Source organism: Podarcis tiliguerta (genome assembly GCF_965153285.1).
Source record: "Podarcis tiliguerta genome assembly, chromosome: 3".
Lineage (NCBI taxonomy): Eukaryota > Metazoa > Chordata > Lepidosauria > Squamata > Lacertidae > Podarcis > Podarcis tiliguerta.
Genome location: NC_139536.1, coordinates 51,485,139 through 51,503,867, shown reverse-complemented (window position 1 = coordinate 51,503,867; position 18,729 = coordinate 51,485,139). Strand labels below are relative to the sequence as shown.

General features: G+C 39.2%; 1 protein-coding gene across 11 annotated transcripts in view; it reads left to right on the top strand.

The window, feature by feature from the left end:
* MAP3K4 (mitogen-activated protein kinase kinase kinase 4) overlaps positions 1–18,729 on the top strand; it is a 70,243-nt gene that overhangs the window by 39,281 nt on the left and 12,233 nt on the right. For 3 of the 11 annotated variants that reach the window (XM_083434030.1, XM_083434025.1, XM_083434031.1), the window contains exons 4-18: positions 2,508–2,750; positions 3,763–3,909; positions 4,277–4,434; positions 5,058–5,174; positions 5,540–5,639; positions 5,740–5,823; positions 6,641–6,907; positions 8,148–8,297; positions 9,348–9,509; positions 10,797–10,930; positions 11,943–12,021; positions 12,235–12,301; positions 14,643–14,739; positions 16,498–16,617; positions 18,018–18,118. In XM_083434030.1, the coding sequence (XP_083290156.1) occupies positions 2,508–2,750; positions 3,763–3,909; positions 4,277–4,434; positions 5,058–5,174; positions 5,540–5,639; positions 5,740–5,823; positions 6,641–6,907; positions 8,148–8,297; positions 9,348–9,509; positions 10,797–10,930; positions 11,943–12,021; positions 12,235–12,301; positions 14,643–14,739; positions 16,498–16,617; positions 18,018–18,118 (2,026 nt within the window). Of the gene's footprint in view, positions 1–2,507; positions 2,751–3,762; positions 3,910–4,276; positions 4,435–5,057; positions 5,175–5,539; positions 5,640–5,739; positions 5,824–6,640; positions 6,908–8,147; positions 8,298–9,347; positions 9,510–10,796; positions 10,931–11,942; positions 12,022–12,234; positions 12,314–14,642; positions 14,740–16,497; positions 16,618–18,017; positions 18,119–18,729 lie in introns of all 11 variants that reach the window. The other 8 variants (XM_083434028.1, XM_083434022.1, XM_083434029.1 and 5 more) reach the window with 3 other exon arrangements.

Below are 18,729 nucleotides of genomic sequence, written 5' to 3'. Positions count from 1 at the left end.
TGCTGCTCATAATTATCTACTATAGCTACTTTCTCAAATTGTCCAAAGACGGTTCTGCTACTTTTCTGTGCAGTTTTTTCCATTAACAAAATGATCGCTGCTAGAAAGTTTTTCCCATTATCTAATCTGCTCTTCTGCAATACAGATTTTTAAAATGTGAATGTGGAGAGATGAGCATCGCTGTTGTGTTAACTACCCAGTGATGGCATTATCATTGCTTATAGAGTTTATACCTTTCAGCTGTTTTATAAAGAATCCTAAGTCTTATGAAATGAAACCTCATGGGATATTAAGAAACCTATCTAACAAGGTCTCATCATCTAATATGATGGTGAACAGTGAGGTGTAAAAAAGAATTGAGGCATTGACTGGTTCCATTTTCCAAATTAACTCACTTTGGAGTCTAGGATTGGAATAATAATAATAATAATAATAATAATAATAATAATAATAATAATAATTTTAACAACCAGCCATTGTAAAGGGATGTTTAATATTGAAGTCTACTCCAGGTAAATTTTCTTTATTGTGGAGACATCTTTCTTTAGAACAAGGCAGCTAACCTGTGGCTGTTCAGAAGATGATGTTGGACTCCCTTCAATCCCAGCCATCATAGCCAATTGAGAGTTGCAATCCAACAGTATATGGGTAGCCACAGGTTACCAACCCCTGCTCTAGAAGATACTGATGTAGACTTTTTGCACTGTTTTTTGCTCTGCAGAAATTAATAATCTATTTTAGTATATAGAAGGATGAAGTTCACATTTTAGCAATGGTGTATTTCTTAGCATGTTCATTCCTGAAATATTTTGTTTTCTGAAATAATACTATAATGAGAAGCAGTCATCTAATAATAAATGAACAAAATGTCAGAAATGTGTCTGAGGTAGTATAAAGAAAAGCAAATTGGATGTTGCATTTATGAAAACTAAGACACTTACAGTACAATCCCATGCATGCCTACTCAGAAGTCAGGCCCATTGAGTTCAGTGGGACATCTTCCCAGGTAAGTGTATATAGGAACGCAGCTTTAATATGTTTAAATTTTTGGGCTAGTATAATTACATGTAACTGGCTTACTCTGTCTGTTTAAAATTATAAATTTCTGATTCCAGAGAGATGCTGATAAAGTTATTTACTACTTAAGTATGGTAATTTCATATGTGATAATATGGAATATGATGTGCAAAGTAAAAAAAAAGACTTTGAGCATTCTGCCCTTTCAATTCTATGACTATATGAATGTTTAGTTACATGAGCATTTATTTATTACATGAGCTGTTGCCATGTTGGTTTCATAGCCTTGGGCATAAAATAGGTAGTACAGTCATACCTCGGAAATCGAACAGAATCTGTTCCGGAAGTCCATTTGACTTCTGAAACGTTCAAAAACCAAAGTGTGGCTTCTGATTGGCTGCAGGAAGCTCCTGCAGACAATCGGAAGCCCCATCAGATGTGCGGCTTCCAAAAGAACGTTCGAAAACTGGAACAGTCACTTCCGGTTTTTGATTGTTTGAGAGCCGGAACGTTAGACTCCCAAGGCGTTTGGGAGCCGAGGTACGACGGTAATGTAGTAGTACTACTAGCAGCAGCAGTAGTGGTAATAATAATAAATAATAATAATAATTAATAATAAAATAATAATACTGATGCTATGAACACAAACTTAATACCAGTCACACTTAGAGGTGCATTCAATCATTCACTGCATACTATCTCTTCCTCAGCTATACATTTTTTAATTTAGTAATAAGCAATTAAAATGCTGATATCAGTGGAAATGTGTACATTAACAGGGGTTTCCCTTTCCTAAAAATCCAAGGAGGAGCAATTTTATAAAATGCACCTCATTTTTATAAAATGGACATTTAAATTTACAGTTAGTAGCTGAAGGACAAACTTGTTGCAAATGGCTTTTTAACACATTGATGTAGGTAGCAATTTGTTTAGTGTATTAACATTTTATATTGCATGTAGTGCTGTACAATCACTTAACACAAGTGTTTTAGACATTGTTTTAACACTAGGACTGTTTGCAGATTGGAATTACGATGCTCATTTTAACGTTTACATTATGGCATAGAGAAACGCAACTATCACAAAATATCCCAACCCGCCCATGCAGATTTTTTAGAGGTGCCCTCATGGAACTTCAGATATATTTTGCTTTGAATATCAATGCTTGTGCTGCATCACAAGCTGCTTTTGAAATCCACTCACTTAAAAGTGGACTTGCTAAGCAGCATGGCATGATGCTGATTTGAGAAAGCTCAAGCGCCCTGCTGGGCATGCAAAGTTGATTGTGTGATTTCTCCTGGCTTGTGACCAACATCTACTACTATAGTTCTACAGGTCTGAAAGGAAAGCCTGATACTTTGATTGAACAAGATTGTTGTTGTTTTAAAGTCAATGTTTGGTGGTGGGTTTACCCCTGATAAGTTATTAAACTGAAGGGGGGGGGGAAGTGTTTCAGGTTGTTTGTTACATAGTATCTATTTTTTTGTTAGTTTTCAGAGTACCCAGATCCTATTTTAAGTTCAGATTACGTGCAGTTGTCAAATTCTCCGCCTTCTTCAGATCAAAAGTGCAGTACTGTGTCACGGGAAGAGCTGAAGTCTATGGATTTGCCATCTTTTGAGCCTGCATTCCTAGTTCTTTGCCGAGTCCTTCTCAATGTTATCCATGAATGCCTCAAATTAAGGTTGGAACAGCAGCCTGCTGGGGAGCCATCTCTCTTGAGTATTAAACAGGTTTGCCCAAAGTGTTTTATTAACCCCCCTCCCTCCCCAGTCCTTAGCAATAAGAAGTCTTACATTGTTCCACAGAAGGGATGCGTAGTACGTATTTAGATTGGTGGTAATATTTTTCAGTAGCATAAAAAGATACTTAAAAGATAACGAAGGCCAATATTCTCTGCTAATTGCTTTACCAAAAGTTACAGTAAGATCTTATACCTCTTCTCCCCCAAAAGCCTACAATTTTTTGTAAGCTGCTTTGAGACGCAGGGTGAGAAGCAGGATATACATTTCTTAATAAAGTGATTAACAATTCAGAGGGAAGCACAGTACTGTAAGCTGCTATTTCTCTTTCTTGTAAGAATGACAACAATTACTGAGGATTCTGTGGAGGGCAAATATGGTTCTGTCTCTGCTTCTTTGCCAACTAAATTGACTTATTCCTTAGTTTCGGTAAATACATAGCCATCAGCTATATTTATTTAATGGGTTTTAATTCCCTACTCTGTTGCAGGGGCTTGGGTTAAAGTATACAATAAAAAGTTTATCATGCCCCCTCCCTTCCCCACAATTCTAGCATTGTAGCAGTCAAACGTGAAAATGTGAAGTTTTATGGGTTTCTTAAATTAAAAAAAAGGGTTTTGTGAAATGATATAAAGCAAACTTTTTATAAAGGTGTGTGGGATTTGAGCTGTGGAGATCTGGGTTCAGATACCATCACTGGTCATTACCATTTGAGGCCTTTCTTGGAGTAAAAAGTGGCTCCATGTTACAGGCTCATTGTGATAGTAAATGAAGAAAGGTTTGTAAAACACTTAGCAGAGTTAATGGTCTGTAGAATTCAACTCTGAAATCCCACTCACTCTACTGTTGTAGCTCTTGTGTTGCTTGGCGATTTTATGTTGTGTAGAGAGGGCCACATGATCTGTTAAAACCTCTAAATTAAATCTATGATTAAAATCTCAAGAGAAACTCTTTTTTAAGCATCCAAATGATTTATTGCTTTTTATGGACTGTTTCCTTGCAGCTAGTGAGAGAGTGTAAAGAGGTCCTGAAAGGGGGTCTGCTTATGAAGCAATATTATCAGTTTATGTTACGTGAGGTGTTAGATGACTTACAGAAGAACAACTGCAACATCGACTCTTTTGAGGAAGACCTGCATAAGATGTTAATGGTAAGCAAGCAATCCTATTTTATAGTGGGTCACTTCTGTAGGCTTCTCTATCTTAATTGTCTCACCATTGTCAGTTTATTTTCATTAGCTTCTCTAGTTGTGCAGGAATTGTGTTTCTGTTTTAACTACGTTGTGCAATATAATCAGGGGTCCTATCTTGGATGGTCCTGAGCTTTGCTCTTTGGAAGCAAAAACAGAGATGAGGTGCTGATTTTTACATATCTCCCTTGGCATCTCACCTACTCCCTAATACATTCTGACGATACTCCATTTCACAAAGCCACCATCACATTACAGGTGGGCTCTGTCTCCATTGTGGAGTCTGGTGAAACAATATGACCTAAATTGCTGCTCTTCCCTTTTCAAGGTTTATTTTGCTTATATGCGAAGCTGGATCCAAATGCTACAGCAGTTACCTCAAGCATCTCATAGTTTAAAAAATCTCCTGGAGGAAGAATGGAATTTCACCAAAGAAATCACTCCTTATATACGAGGAGGTGAAGCTCAAGCTGGAAAATTGTTCTGGTAGAACTTATTATTATTGTGATTCTCATGTCCATTTTGCTCAAAATTTTAAGTTTTATTAGCAGGGATTTTAAAAAAAGTTTTATTAATTGGAAATCTACTTCCATTTACTAAAAGTAAGGTTGATCTTATTAAAAAGCTAGTAAAAGTTGAATATTAAGCAGTGTGTATCTGAACAATTTTAAAATTAATTAGGTCCCCCCCCCCCCAAACTGCATCTGACTGGGGAACATTTAATTTCATTTATTTTACATAAACTTTATTTAATACTTTCATATCAATGGCATTCTAATCCTGGAATGCTTTGGAAGTTTTGAGAGCCAGTGTGGTGTAGTGGTTAAGAGCGGTAGTCTCGTAATCTGGGGAACTGGGTTCGCGTCTCCGCTCCTCCACATGCAGCTGCTGGGTGACCTTGGGCCAGTCACAATTATCTGAAGTCTCTCAGCCTCACTCACCTCACAGAGTGTTTGTTGTGGGGGAGGAAGGGAAAGGAGAATGTTAGCCGCTTTGAGACTCCTGAAGGGGAGTGATAAAGCGGGATATCAAATCAAAGCTCTTCTTGATGCACAAGCCTCTTTCTGCGTTGTCTGTGGGAGTGACAATTGTTTTTGATTTTGTTTCAGTGACATTGCAGGAGTGCTGCTTAAATCTACAGGGATCTTTTTAGACTCTGGCTTACAAGAGAGCTGTGATGAATTTTGGGCTAATGCTGATGACAGTGCAGCTTCAGATGAAATCAGGTACTCCCAGACCTACATAAGATACACTATCGTGTTACGGATGTCTTTATATGCATGAAAGAAGCAGCATGAATTTCTTTTAAAATTGCAGCAGAAACCCAGTGTTTGTGTATGCTCAGCCTAATAATGCTTGCAGTTAAGGGCATGAAAATAATTTCTCTGCCTTGTTTCCTTAACTGTACACTTTGTCTTTTTGTGTAGGATGTGTCATCTTCTCAATACCAGATTCATTTTTAGCTTCTTGTTTGTACATATTTGCCTTCTGACTTCTTGATTAGCCTTTTTTTATGTGTTCTTCTTCAGCACATTTGAATGCATGTGTGACAATGTGTTGAAATAACTGCATTCTGTTAAATTATTTGTAGGAGGTCTGTGATAGAGACCAGCCGGGCACTGAAAGAGCTGTTCCATGAAGCCAGAGAGAGAGCATCCAAAGCTCTTGGCTTTGCCAAGAGATTAAGAAAGGTAAAAAGAAAAAGTGGTTTTACATAGTGTGCCCAGTTCAGCTGCATTGATAGGCTTCTTAACCGTGCAGTTTGATAAACACCTGCCATTTTATTCTTAGGACCTTGAAATAGCAGCAGAGTTCACCTTTTCTGCCTCTGTGCGGGATTTCCTCAGTGCCCTGAAAGCACAACAGTACATGAAGGTAAAATCAGCCTTGGGGCTTAAAGGGATTATTATGCTCTCCAGTGTGTGGCGTGTAGATCTTATGCATGTCCAACTACCAAGGTTAGACATGTCTAGCTACCAAAGTACCAGTTCGTAGTGGCATACTTTGCTGAATTGTAACCTGCACCTGGATCATACGATGAAGGGAAGGATAAGATACACAATAAATAATTTCTCACTGAGGGGGTAAACCTGTGTCTGGGTTGTACCACTGAAGGTGGGGGTCCATGTGACTGAATGCTGTTCCTTGGACATCCATCTGTGTACTTGGGAAGCACCTGACCTCCCTGATACACATTGTGGGGCAGAGGTGGATGGGAAGGAAAGGCATCACCTCACTGCTGTGAGTTCATTGCCCTCTTTTGCAGCCCACCAGTACACAGAATGTGTCCCATTGTTGCCAAGGCAACTGAGAGGTGTTCCTGTCTTTCTGTGCCGTGTTGATGGGTAATGAAACATGGGAAGACAGTGTGATGCCTAGTGATGTGTTGTCAATACACCCTGGGGCAAGAGCAACACCACTTTGTATGTCTTCAGTGTTCATTCTCTGTAGTCTTGTTCCCTGTGAGATCCCCACTGGCTATTATCATGCAGTGATGGGGGAGACAACTGAGATAAAGAAGCGCTAGGTGGTGGTTGTGGGGAGGGATGCAGTGCAAATAGCCATGGAAAAGGTGCATAATGGTGGTAGTCACTTAGCATCTGTGAAAATCCTTTCACCCTGAGAAAAATGAGTGAATTTTTTCTGTGGTTCTAGGTGTTAATAATTTGGACCATATTGGTTTGTTCCTCAGGTACAGATCCCTGGACTTGAAAACTTGCAGATTTTTGTGCCAGATAACCTTTCAGGAGAGAAATCTATCATCCTGCAGCTACTTAATACAGCTGCAGGAAAGGACTGTTCAAAAGACTCTGATGAGGTTGCAAGCGAACCATTTTTACTTATGACAAAGTACAGAGACAAAGATGATGACACTGATGACAGCTGGAGCACTTGGGAAGGACAGCCTGTCAAAATTGTTCCTCAGGTGGAGACAATTGACACATTGAGAAGTATGCAGGTAAAGAATTTCTGTATTAGTATTCTTCTGATTTGGTAAATGGTAGTTATTTATGGACTCCCAACATTTAAGAAATGCTCTGCTTTTCTCACATGTAAGAAAATTGGAAATACTACTAGGGTAGGATCTTAGGTGCTTGAGAATTCGGCCTATGCATTCTTCATAGGGGTTTAGTGTGATCCTCATATTGCAAAAAAGTGTGTATTTTTCTGTCTTGAATGGATTTGAGAGTAGGATAAATTGTCAATATAGCCTTAGATCAGATTGGGGTTGTCATCCAGAGCACGGCACTTTGCTGAGTAGAGCGATTCTATTCTAAACAGCTTGCCGTAGTACCTAACTTTTTATTATTCTACCTTTTTGTAAAACCGCTTTGAGGTTTCTTCTTTGAGCCAGTGTGGTGTAGTGGTTAAGAGTGGTAGATTCGTAATCTGGGGAACCGGGTTCGTGTCTCCGCTCCTCCACATGCAGCTGCTGGGTGACCTTGGGCTAGTCACACTTCTCTGAAGTCTCTCAGCCCCACTCACCTCACAGGGTGTCTGCTGTGGGGGAGGAAGGGAAAGGAGAATGTTAGCCGCTTTGAGACTCCGTCAAGTAGTGATAAAGTGGGATATCAAATCCAAATTCTACAATCAAGCCTTCTATAAATTTTATAAAATAAATAAGAAACAATGTTTGAAGCTACAGGATGTTAGTAGAAAATGTGCCATTATTATAATATTAATAAGTTCTTGCACCTGTTGACATATTGGAGAAATCAAACGGCTTTCTTCACTTTAGAAGTATGAAACTAATGTATATAGTGAGCATATAAAAGTTCTTATTCTAGCAACAAGAAGTGCATGGAACTCTTTTCCTCCCACCACTCAGCTTCTGCACAGACTTCATTCCCCAACTTGCTGTGTGGAGGTTTTGCACCACAGCCTGCGCATACAACTGGAGTTGCTCTCATCCCTCACCTAGCAGCCTCTGGTGCTTAGAGGGAGGCAGACAATGCACCAAAATATGTTTATCAATATGTAACTGTCTCTAAATTGGTCACAATGAACGTTGAAGGAACAGCCTTGGAAAATCCAGAAGTACAACTGGAGACGTTTTTCATAAAATTAGCAATTTTGTGGGAAGGAAAATAGTACCATTTAAAACATGTCAGAGTTAAGTATTTTAAATTTCAGAATTCACGGTTACAACTTTGGGAACCGTTTATCAGCAATACCATAAATTAACCTTGTATTCTTAGGTTGACAACCTCCTCCTTGTAGTCATGCAGCCTGTTCATCTTGTGAACCAGAGAAAAGCTGTCCAACAGTTTCTTGAAGGGCTCATCTCTTTACATCAGGAGCAAACATCCAGCCAGCCAGTCATTGCCAAAGCTTTGCAGCAGCTGAAGGTACGTATCTTTCTGGTTTATATTCCTCTGGATTGTTAAGCATTCTCAGTCGCTTAGAATTACAAAATCTCTAAAGAGGCTGCTGAGGTCTACTTTTAAATGCAAGTGATCAGAGAAAGATTGTCATTGCAGTTTTGTGCAAGTAAGTTGAGAGTAATTTATACAGCAGGCTGAATGAATTGTATGTACAGATTGGGAGGTTGTATGTTTATGCACTGACACATGAAGCATAGCTTCCAAACAGATTTGAATAGTAAGTAAGAAACTTTATATCGTGCTTTAGGAAAACAGTAAAATGCAGTGCTTGGGAAAACCTTTCCCTTATAAGGCTTTACTATTTACAAGTCACCAGTTTATCCACCTGACTTCTACTCAGAGTAGATCCATTGAAATTAATGGACCTACGATATTCATACCCATTAATTTCTGGATTATTGCTATGGTTACAAAAGTCACTTATCAATGTTTGGTCCTGTGTTCCAGATTTCTAGGGGTTAACCAGCAAATTCTTGGAAGCTGGCCATTTCAACCTGAGTGTAGGAAACTGGGTGTGGAAACTTGCATGCACACAAATAGTAGTTGGATATATGCACTTGAAGAATCTTAATCACACTTTTGATAAAGTTGGCTTTTGCGTAAAAATCACAATTTATTTTTTAACGGTGCAATCCTATATATGTCTACTCTGAAGCAAGAACCACTGAGTTCAGTGGGACTAACTGCCAGGTAAATAGGTAGAGGATTGCAGCCTAAGGTATCCCGTGATATAGCGAGAAGTAGCCATTGAGGATTATCATAAGGTTCCTGTAGAACCATGTATTACATGATTAAGAAGTATCAATTAACTATGAGTTAATTGTTTTGATGAATTTGTTGTTTGCTTTATATGCTGTTGTGTTTGATATTCTAGAGATTGCAATGTTCGTTGTTTTTAAATGCTGTTGTGATTGCTGTGAGACTCTTTGAGCTCAGCATTTGCTATTTGAAAAGCAGAATACAAATATTAAATACACAAATAATACTTCAGCAAATACTTTTCCTGTTTTCCAGAGTGATGCATTACAGCTTTGCAATAAGATAAGCAGTGCGATTGACAGAGTTGATCGCATGTTCACCTCTGAATTTGATGCTGAGGTTGATGAATCAGAATCTGCCACCCTGCAGCAATATTACCGGGAAGCCATGATTCAGTGTTACAACTTTGGTTTTGAGGTTGGTTCAAGAGAAATGTTTTGCCTATTTTTCCCCAAGTGGAAGGCTTTAATTTTATTTCTTCGAAGTGAATTTTTAAATGGGTCATGTTTTTTTAAACAGCCTTTTGATTGGGTAATCGCTTTTCACTTCGGAGAAATAGCGTTGTGCAACTAATAGTAGCATAATGTTTAGAATCAGACCTTTCAGCTTCTGCCTTCTGGAAGAAGGTATAGGGTTATAAAGGCCAGGACTCGCCGCCTGAAAAACAGTTTCTACGCTAATGCAATTCTGGTTCTAAACGCAGCATAAGGGGTCTCTGTAGTATAGTGTATTTTAAAATGGGGTTTTAGAGTTTTTTTAGGGGTTTTTGAATGTTTTATGTAGTTTTGTGGTAGTTTTATGTAGTTTTTATGTAGTTTTATGTAGTTTTTCAATTTCATTGTTCCGCAAGGGACAATGACAATAAAGATATCGTATCGTATCGTACCTAAGGGCTTGTCTAGCATAGTGTTCCGTTCTTACAGGGGCCAACCAGATGAGAAGTCCACAAGCAAGGCATGAGTGCAATAGCACTCTTTGGCTTTACATTTTATGCAAAAGAACAAAAACGCACAAAAAAATAAAAACAATATATATTTCCCATTATAAGAATGCTTGTTTTGTTTTAAAGTTATGAAACATTGGAGGCTGTGTAGCAAGCACACCACATAAGAAAATAGAAGATCATCTGCTCAGGTCAAAATTAGACCCATATTCTCCTTTTTCAAGGGCTGCTGCTAAATAGCAGTGTTCCCTACTGGGTTTCCCTTTCTTATGTATGAAAGGCTCCAGGGAGTTTTGACCCAACAGCCTTTTTATTTATGCATAACTGCAGTTTTGTATTGCATTGGTTATCAGCAGGTTTGTATGCAAGGTGTTACAGAGACATACCATGCTATTCTCTTGCTTTTTTCACAGGGTTGTATCTTAACAAAGTAGTTCCATTTGCACAATTATTTCCATTTGCACAGTGGATCTCCCCTCTCTCTCCTCTCTCCATCAACAAAATTTAGGGGAGATGGGGGAACACAAAGAGAGGGAGGGGAACATCCATTGCACAGCCAGAAGTTCTTGTGTTAATGAAGTACTTGGTTGGATATCACCCACATTGTGTTTATGTTGTACTTATTATTAATTTTGAGTTGCATTATTGGAGAATTTGTAAATCTGGATGCAGAATTTTGAAGTTCCAGAAACACTGTTGTAGCAGTTGAAAATGGCAATATTTATTTCAAAGCCTTGACAGGTGATTTTAATATATTGCAGTACCACAAAGAAGCCATCCGTCTGATGTCTGGGGTATTCAGACAGAAAATTGGAGAGCAGTATATCAGTTTTGCAAGAAAGTGGATGAATTACGTCCTTACTAAGTGTGAGAGTGGCCGAGGTACTAGACCAAGGTAATGATTGAGAAATAACTATTTTCAATTTTCCTCCTTTCTGTTTTATGGGAGCTTGTAATATTTAAACAAAGAGCAAGGTTGCTGCCTTGATTACTTTGAAGATTATATTAATGCTAAATACCACAACATGGGTACAAGAATAAGATATTTGAGGTAATCCAAGGCACCAGTCATTTAAGAGTTTTCAGATAAACGCGACTCATGATTAGAAAACAAGACTAGAATTAAGGTTTGTTACATAGTTTAATTAGACTTGATTTTTAAAATTACGATATGGGGAATGCATGCTATAGTAAATAATCAGGATGACTTAGAATATAATCTTCTGCCCATTGCCTGCATCAAGAGCTGCACTCAGCCTCCAAGGATTCTCTTATAATTCACTAAGTACCTGAAAGTCATGGCAATTTGGTTATGGTTAATGGTGGGTTCCCAAGCATTTTGGCTGTCCTTACCAGGTGCACATCCTTTTCTACATGGCATATACTTCATTATTTCCTTTGTTGTCATTAATTTGAAAAGATAATTGTCACGACTGGAGATGTTGCAGAGTTTGGCCAGACTTTGCATTGTGGACATACTAAATGTCTGCGGGGAAACAGGGTTGTCATCTAGATCAGGAGTCAGTAGACTTTCCCCCTCCCTCCCCCCATGCCACCTAAATCTCTGGAAGGTTTTGGAAACCCCCAAAATAGGTTTAGGAGGCACACGGAGGAGGCGGAAGTCCTGTTGTGCCAATGGACCTCATTCCATGAACACATGTCCCACTTAGTGCTATGTTGAAACCCACCTTAAGGGTGTTGGGATTTCAGTATTCTTTCCCATGCATAGCCATAAAAACATAGCTTCAGGGAACAGAGTCTTGAGTAGGCATTGTTTTAGATTTGCATAGTGTTTAGAAAGGCAATATTTTTGTGTAGCATGGCAACAGAGGTTGTTTTTCTCTAAATAAATAGAGCTGCTTATATAAGTACTCCTGGTTAACCAGTAACTTCTTTCTGCACAACAGGTGGGCAACACAAGGTTTTGATTTCCTTCAAGCCATTGAGCCAGCATTTATTTCAGCTCTTCCTGAAGATGACTTTTTGGTACGTCATTAACCACTCTCATATTTTAAGTTAACAAACACTATTGGCTGCATTTGTGACCAGATAAGTTTTGCTGGTGATTCATTTTATTCATACTTCTTGAATTATATATGTTCCTAAGTTATACATTTAAATTCATTAAAGATACTGCAGGTACTTATTAGAAAAATGCGGTATTTATTGTTGCAGTGATATTAATTTTCTATCTTCCAGAGTTTACAGGCATTGATGAACGAATGTATTGGCCATGTAATTGGAAAGCCTCATAGTCCTGTTACAGGTTTGTACCTTGGTAAGGCAGCAGCTACACAGTCTCTTCCTCTGGAACTTTACACCTGTAGTTTGTAGAAATAGAAACATGTCGTTGTAAGTGAATTGAATGTGTACATCTAAAACACACACGAGTCACAATAAAAACAAGAACCAGCCAGTCATCCAACTCAGTATGTCGGCCTCCTGTCTTCACAAAATGATGACAACAAATCAGCAGGAATGGGGAACCTGAGACTTTCAGGACGTTATTAGACTGCAGCTTTCATCATCGTTGACCATTAGTCATGCTGGTTGGGATTGATGGGAGTTGGGAGTCTTAACAACCTGTGAAGGACCAGTGTTTCCCCATCTCTACAATAAAGAATGCAGTTTTTAAAAGCCCTCTAAAATATAAGAAGCAGCAGATAATCCATCTTGGCCTACTAGAACAGACAGGTTTTCAGTTTGGCTTGGAATGACATCAGGGAGGTGAGGTGGCCAGATAACTCTTCTCAAGGCACAGCATTCCAAAGTATGAGCACAGCAGCTAATTAAGTCCCATCACATGTTCCCACCACATGTTCCTTCCTGAGCCTCAGGAATTGGCAGTGCCTGTCCAGATGACTTCAGTGAGCATGGTGGTCCCAGGGCATGTTCTGAAGGGACAAGAGGCCTTGCTGAAGCTAAGCAGGCCTAGATCTTGTCAGTGTGTGGATGGGAGATTGCTTACGAAATGCACATGTGCTGCTGTGTGCTGCTTAGAGGAAGAAAGGCAGAAAAAGAATAAATAAGTAATAGGTGGTCCTTTAGGTGTCCTGGCACTTAAACCGCTTAACTTTAAAAGTAGAAACCAGCACTTTGGATTGGGCCCAGGAATGAACAGGACGCCAGTGAGTATAGTACAGGCATAGGCAAACTTGGCCCTCCAGATGTTTTGGGACTACAATTCCCATCATCCCTGACCACTGGTCCTGTTAACTAGGGGTGATGGGAGTTGTAGTCCCAAAACATCGGGGGGGGAGTGTGCCTATGCCTGGTATAGTACAATAGTGGAGTCACAAGCTGCTGACAACTGGCTTCAATCAACAACCTTATAGCTGCTTTCTACAGCAACTGAAGTTTCTGAGCCCTCCTTAAAGGTAGCCCCATGTAGAGCATGTAATAGTAATCCAAGCTAAGGCATGTGTGACCACGCTCACAAAACAGTGGTGAACAAACTGGAACTATATGGGAAATAACCTTATACTATATGGGAAATAACCTTATACAGAATATTTTGCATTAAGTGAAGTTCATACTAATAGCAGAAATTGAATAGCTTTCCTGGAGATTCTTCAACTTAGCCCTGCACAAAAACAAGACTGATCCAACCATTGGTGGGCCTCCTATGAAACTGGTGGGCTACATTATGCCGGGAGGGGCACGAGGTGTGCAGACCTGCATGAACTAGAGAGGCCTGCAAGCCAATGTGGAGTCTTGTTGTATATAGAGTGTGTCCTCCACAATTAGCTTGCCTTTCCCTGCATAAAATGTATAAGCAAGGGAGTTGCTTATGTTGAGAGATCAACAACTATGGCAGGTACAGCTATAAAGTGACAACATTAAAATGACTAGAAGTGTTCTGCTGATACCAGGTTAGGATCTCTCTTGCTTATCGTGGTTGAGCTGGAATGGCTCTTAACGGACCTTTGTCCATTAGGACAAATTGAAGAAATAATGGCATTATTATACTCCATTAGTATACTCCATTATACTCCACTTGAGGAGGAAAAGAAGAAAACTCAAATCCGTGTTTTGCTTGAACATCAAAGATGCACTTGAAAGAGTGAACAACTTCAGTCCAAACAAGTCCAGGTTAATTATGAAAGAATATATCTGTAGTCAAGCTAAATATTTAAATATACAGAGCAAGTCCCATAAATTCGGAGTTGTCTTGTGGCTTAAGGAAGCCTTTGTACTTTTGCAAAATATTACACACTCACACACACACACACACACACACACACACACATTTTCTTAACTATTTGTACGCTAAATGACATATAAATAGGAATAGCTTACTTACTAGTGCTTGCTTTTCCATAGCCCACTACATCTCCTGGCTACTAGCCTGCATATACATTGGGCTGACCAATTTCTTAAGTCCGCTTCCCATGGGCTGGCAGGCAAATCTGAATGCACAGTGAGCCACATCAGTTGCTATTTGAGAAAGTCTCTCTGGGTCGATTTCATCCCAGTTTCTTCCACTTCAAACAAATTGCATGAACTGGACCTCCATTACAATGATCCTGCATCAAATGTGACATGCATGTGTTGACTGTTCTCTTCAATCATCTGAATGCCCTCCCTCTGCCTCTTTCTGCTTGTAGCTATTCATCGGAATAGTCCCCGTCCTGTGAAAGTACCTCGATGCCATAGTGACCCCCCAAATCCTCACCTCATCATCCCAACACCTGAAGGGTTCAGGTATTAAAAGCTTATCCAGATCCTTACTGCTTGTATTCTAGAGGAAACTGGTGTTTCTGAAGTTGTTCAAGCAACTTTACCATTTGAACCTTGATGTCTGCCTTTATCCAAAGGAGATAAAAAAAAAATCCTATGTGCCAAGCCCGCAATACTTTCTCCCCTTTGAAAAAATGCATAAAACCCCACAGTAATTTTCCTTATTGTTATGAGTTCTGTGAAGAATGTCATTGCCTCTCTGTAACATCATTTTGATAAGTGGCATAGCCTTTCTCCTCTATATCTGAACAACTTTCTGAATTTTATTATTATTTATTGCTTTCTTCTGTTCTCCATGATATGTGATTCAGTAATATGCTACTACAGTGCTGGAGCTAGAGGTTTGTTTTGTGTGTGTGTGTGTGAGTTATAAAAAGCAGCAAGAGCAAGGCAGCTCTTTCTCCCCATCTCTGTCCACCACAGTCCTATCCTACAGTTTCTTGAACCTTCACTTGAACCTCCCCCCCCCCCATTTTCTTGCTGACTATTTCCTCTCCTTCTCCTCAAAAGATTGCAAACAACAGTATTAACCCCCAAACAGGTGGACCCTCCTAGATCTATAATATACGAAAAATGGAAACTTGGCTATTGACTACAAATTAGTGGTAGCTCTAGCAATAATGTTAACTGATTTTTAAAAACAGTTTTATTAAGACCCTCAGACAACTGAGATGCAGAAAATGAAGCTTCTGTTGTGCTGCTTTCTCTTCTGGTTTTTTAAACATGCATGTATGTGCATGCAAATCCCTGTGATGTTGCTGCTTCTGTTAAGTGTAGATTATGAAAGTTAGCTGAATATGGTGGCATTTCTGCATCTTGGAAATTAGAGGGTTTCCACATCAACTTGTCTATGGACGTTGTCACTTCACACCTACAAAAAATATATATACTATAAGAATTACTATACAAAGCCATCATGCGGAGACAGCATTTGCACACATCACACTAAATCACGCTGGAGATTTCGGATTTACATGCTTCTCTCCTCTCCTCTCCCCTTGCAAATTGCAATGACATTGGAAGCTTCTGCTTTTGCATAACTGGCTTGTTTAAACAGTGGTACCTCGGTTCTCAAACGTAATCCAATCTGGAAGACCGTTTAAGTTCTGAAATGTTCGAAAACTGAGGCGCGAAGGGCTGTCTGCAAATCCAATTGAGAAAACTGAAAAACACGCAGCGGAAGCTGTTTGACCTCCAAGGCACGCTTGAAAATGGAAGCATTTACTTCCGAGTTTTCGAAATGTTTGTCAACGAAGACGTTTGAGAACCGAGGTACCACTGTATTTAAGATTAAATACAGTTCCAGGTCTCGACAAAAGGGCAAGCCATGTTTAATCAAAAGTGCGGCTCTGCGAAAAGAGAAGTGAGGAGACAGAGCATGTGAGCCCAAATAGCTGAAGAGCAGTGTATGCCTGCTGCTACAGTATTTGTACTCACTACACTTTTTGTTTACAATTTTGTTTTCAGTACTCCACATTTATAAATGGATCTCCTTTTGCTTGCTGAAAACAATCTAGGTCCTCAGTTGCAAGCATAATTTTATAGTGCAAACTGGAAACTTAATCTACTTAGAGCTCAAATCATTTTACAGGTTTTTTTTTTTAAAAAAAACGAACTTTTCACAAGATTTTTTTCAGACTACTGTTTTGAGTCACCGTGTTTTAAGAATCCAGTAAAAATGGACCTGAAAGTCTTTTCCTGAAGCTTTTCTTCTCACTGCAGCACCAGGAATGTCCCATGTGATGTACGGAACCATTGCAGCCCTGCTCTTAGTCGCCCCACTCCCGTCGGTGGTGACTCAACTCAGCCAAAACCACCTGTCAGCAGTACAAATGATATAAGGTAGCTCCACAACATAGCAGATTCATTCCTGTCCACATCACTCATATAAACTGCTTGCAATTAGATCCTAGTAGTTCATCATGGTTCCATTATATGCTCCTGGTGATTACCTTGTTTCTTCTAAAAGTGTGAGATTTTTTTTTTTAAGTGCACGTTATGTTTATCCATTTTAAAAAGATCTTTTTTTTTTTACCATGCATGCTTGAGAACAATTTTTTATTTAGTTTTATTTTAGAACCATTAATGCATGCAGTCCATTTCCTCTGTTCCTTTGCAGCTTTATAGTAGCTAGGTGTGACTGAACTAATACTGAACAGAGAGCCTATAATATGTACACCTCTCTTAATTTCATAAAATTCTACCCATGGGCATATAGAGTGAGTAGTAAAACCTTCCAAGAAGAGTTACACTGGTGACAAATCCACCATAAGATGTTTCTTTGGCACACTGGACAACATGCAGTGCACAAATGCTACCATACTTCATTTGTTCTTTTTGCGTACCCCATATTTCAGATAAAGAGAAAACCCAGCAAAAGCAAAGCAATTGTGTCTGGTACATTGATAATGTCATCTTTAATTTTATTTGTTTCTCTGGACATTGAGTTGAATCCATCTAAGCCATGCTTTGAGAAGACCCATTGAAATCAACTAACTTAAATCCATTGGTTTCGGTGGATTTATTCTGAGTATGGTCTAGTTGGATGAGACCCATTTTAAATTAGATTTTCAAAGGTATAGCATTATGACTTGACACAGGCTCTTTCTTTCTCCCATTAATATATACATATGTATGTATACACCTGTATGCATAAACATGTATACCTTTGCAATGTATACTGCCCTGCCATTCCTTCCAATTGCTGCTGATGTGTTTCGATATGTAAGATGGCTCCATTTTTTAAAAAATGAACTCCGTCTAGTGGACAAGTTCCTTTGATCTAACAGGATTGTTGCCTGGTTTATTGTAGACCAGCGGCATCTGGCGCCTCCACAAGTGTTCCCCCTTCCCTGCTTCAGGATGATTCCTGCATTGACTAGATGGCCTTCAAGGTCCCTTCCAGCTTCACAGTTCTGTGACTCTATGATCAAATGTAAATGTAACCTTGTGGTACATTTGCATGTACTGGTGCCATTGCATTTACCCCTCTCAAATATTAGTAGCAGCTTTTTTTTTTGGAGAACAATCATATTTGGGGATTCCTCTCTCTCTCTCTCTTTAACCAGGATGCAGATCTAGACTATAAACATTTAGTTTGCTTTCTTAGTATGTGGCTTTCATTAACATACAGAATCATGGCTATTTCCACTTTATTTAAGCTTTCTGCTTTTAGAAAATGGTTGGGGGCGGGGAGTAAAAGTGCTAATTACGACAGCAGCAGTGTGTGTTCTTTTAAACAGAGGCTCCAGCGTCCCTGAAAATGATAGACTGGCTTCAATTGCTGCTGAACTGCAGTTTAGATCATTAAGCCGCCACTCAAGTCCCACTGAAGAACGTGAAGGTGATTGCTGTCTAAATTGTAATGCTTCCCCCCTGCCAAATTGTTTATGCATTTCTCCTAAAACAACCATTGTATTTCAAGGCCAACAAACAACCATTTTATTTCAAGGCCAGGTTCTTCTGCTGAATTATCAGTTTGACCTTCTCTTAATCTCTCGGCAGATTAGGATCTATCTTTATTATGCTTAAGAACAGAACGCTTTTCGTAGCAGATCTGCTATTGTAATTTAATGTAGTTGTTTGCATCATTTATGCCCCACTAACAGTAAGTAAAATGAGGAATTGTAAGTCTGGAGAGTGATCAGCTAACCTGCTAATTAACTGCTCTGATGATCAAAGAGGGCATTAACTAAATGATGAAAGGCAACAAGTGATGAAACCAGGCAGGATTGCTGCAGAGACTACGCTTGTGGAATAAATAGAGGCACCACTACTTTGAAGGCTGCGCTCCATAATTAGGACCAACCCCTACAAATACCCTTACAAATTGATACTGAAATAGCAACATGTAGCAAGCAGACTCTGTTATTGAAAGCCAGCCATAAATATAGAATGAGAAATTGCCCTTATTTTTACAGCTTCATTATGACTAATCAGGTTATTGTCCATTCC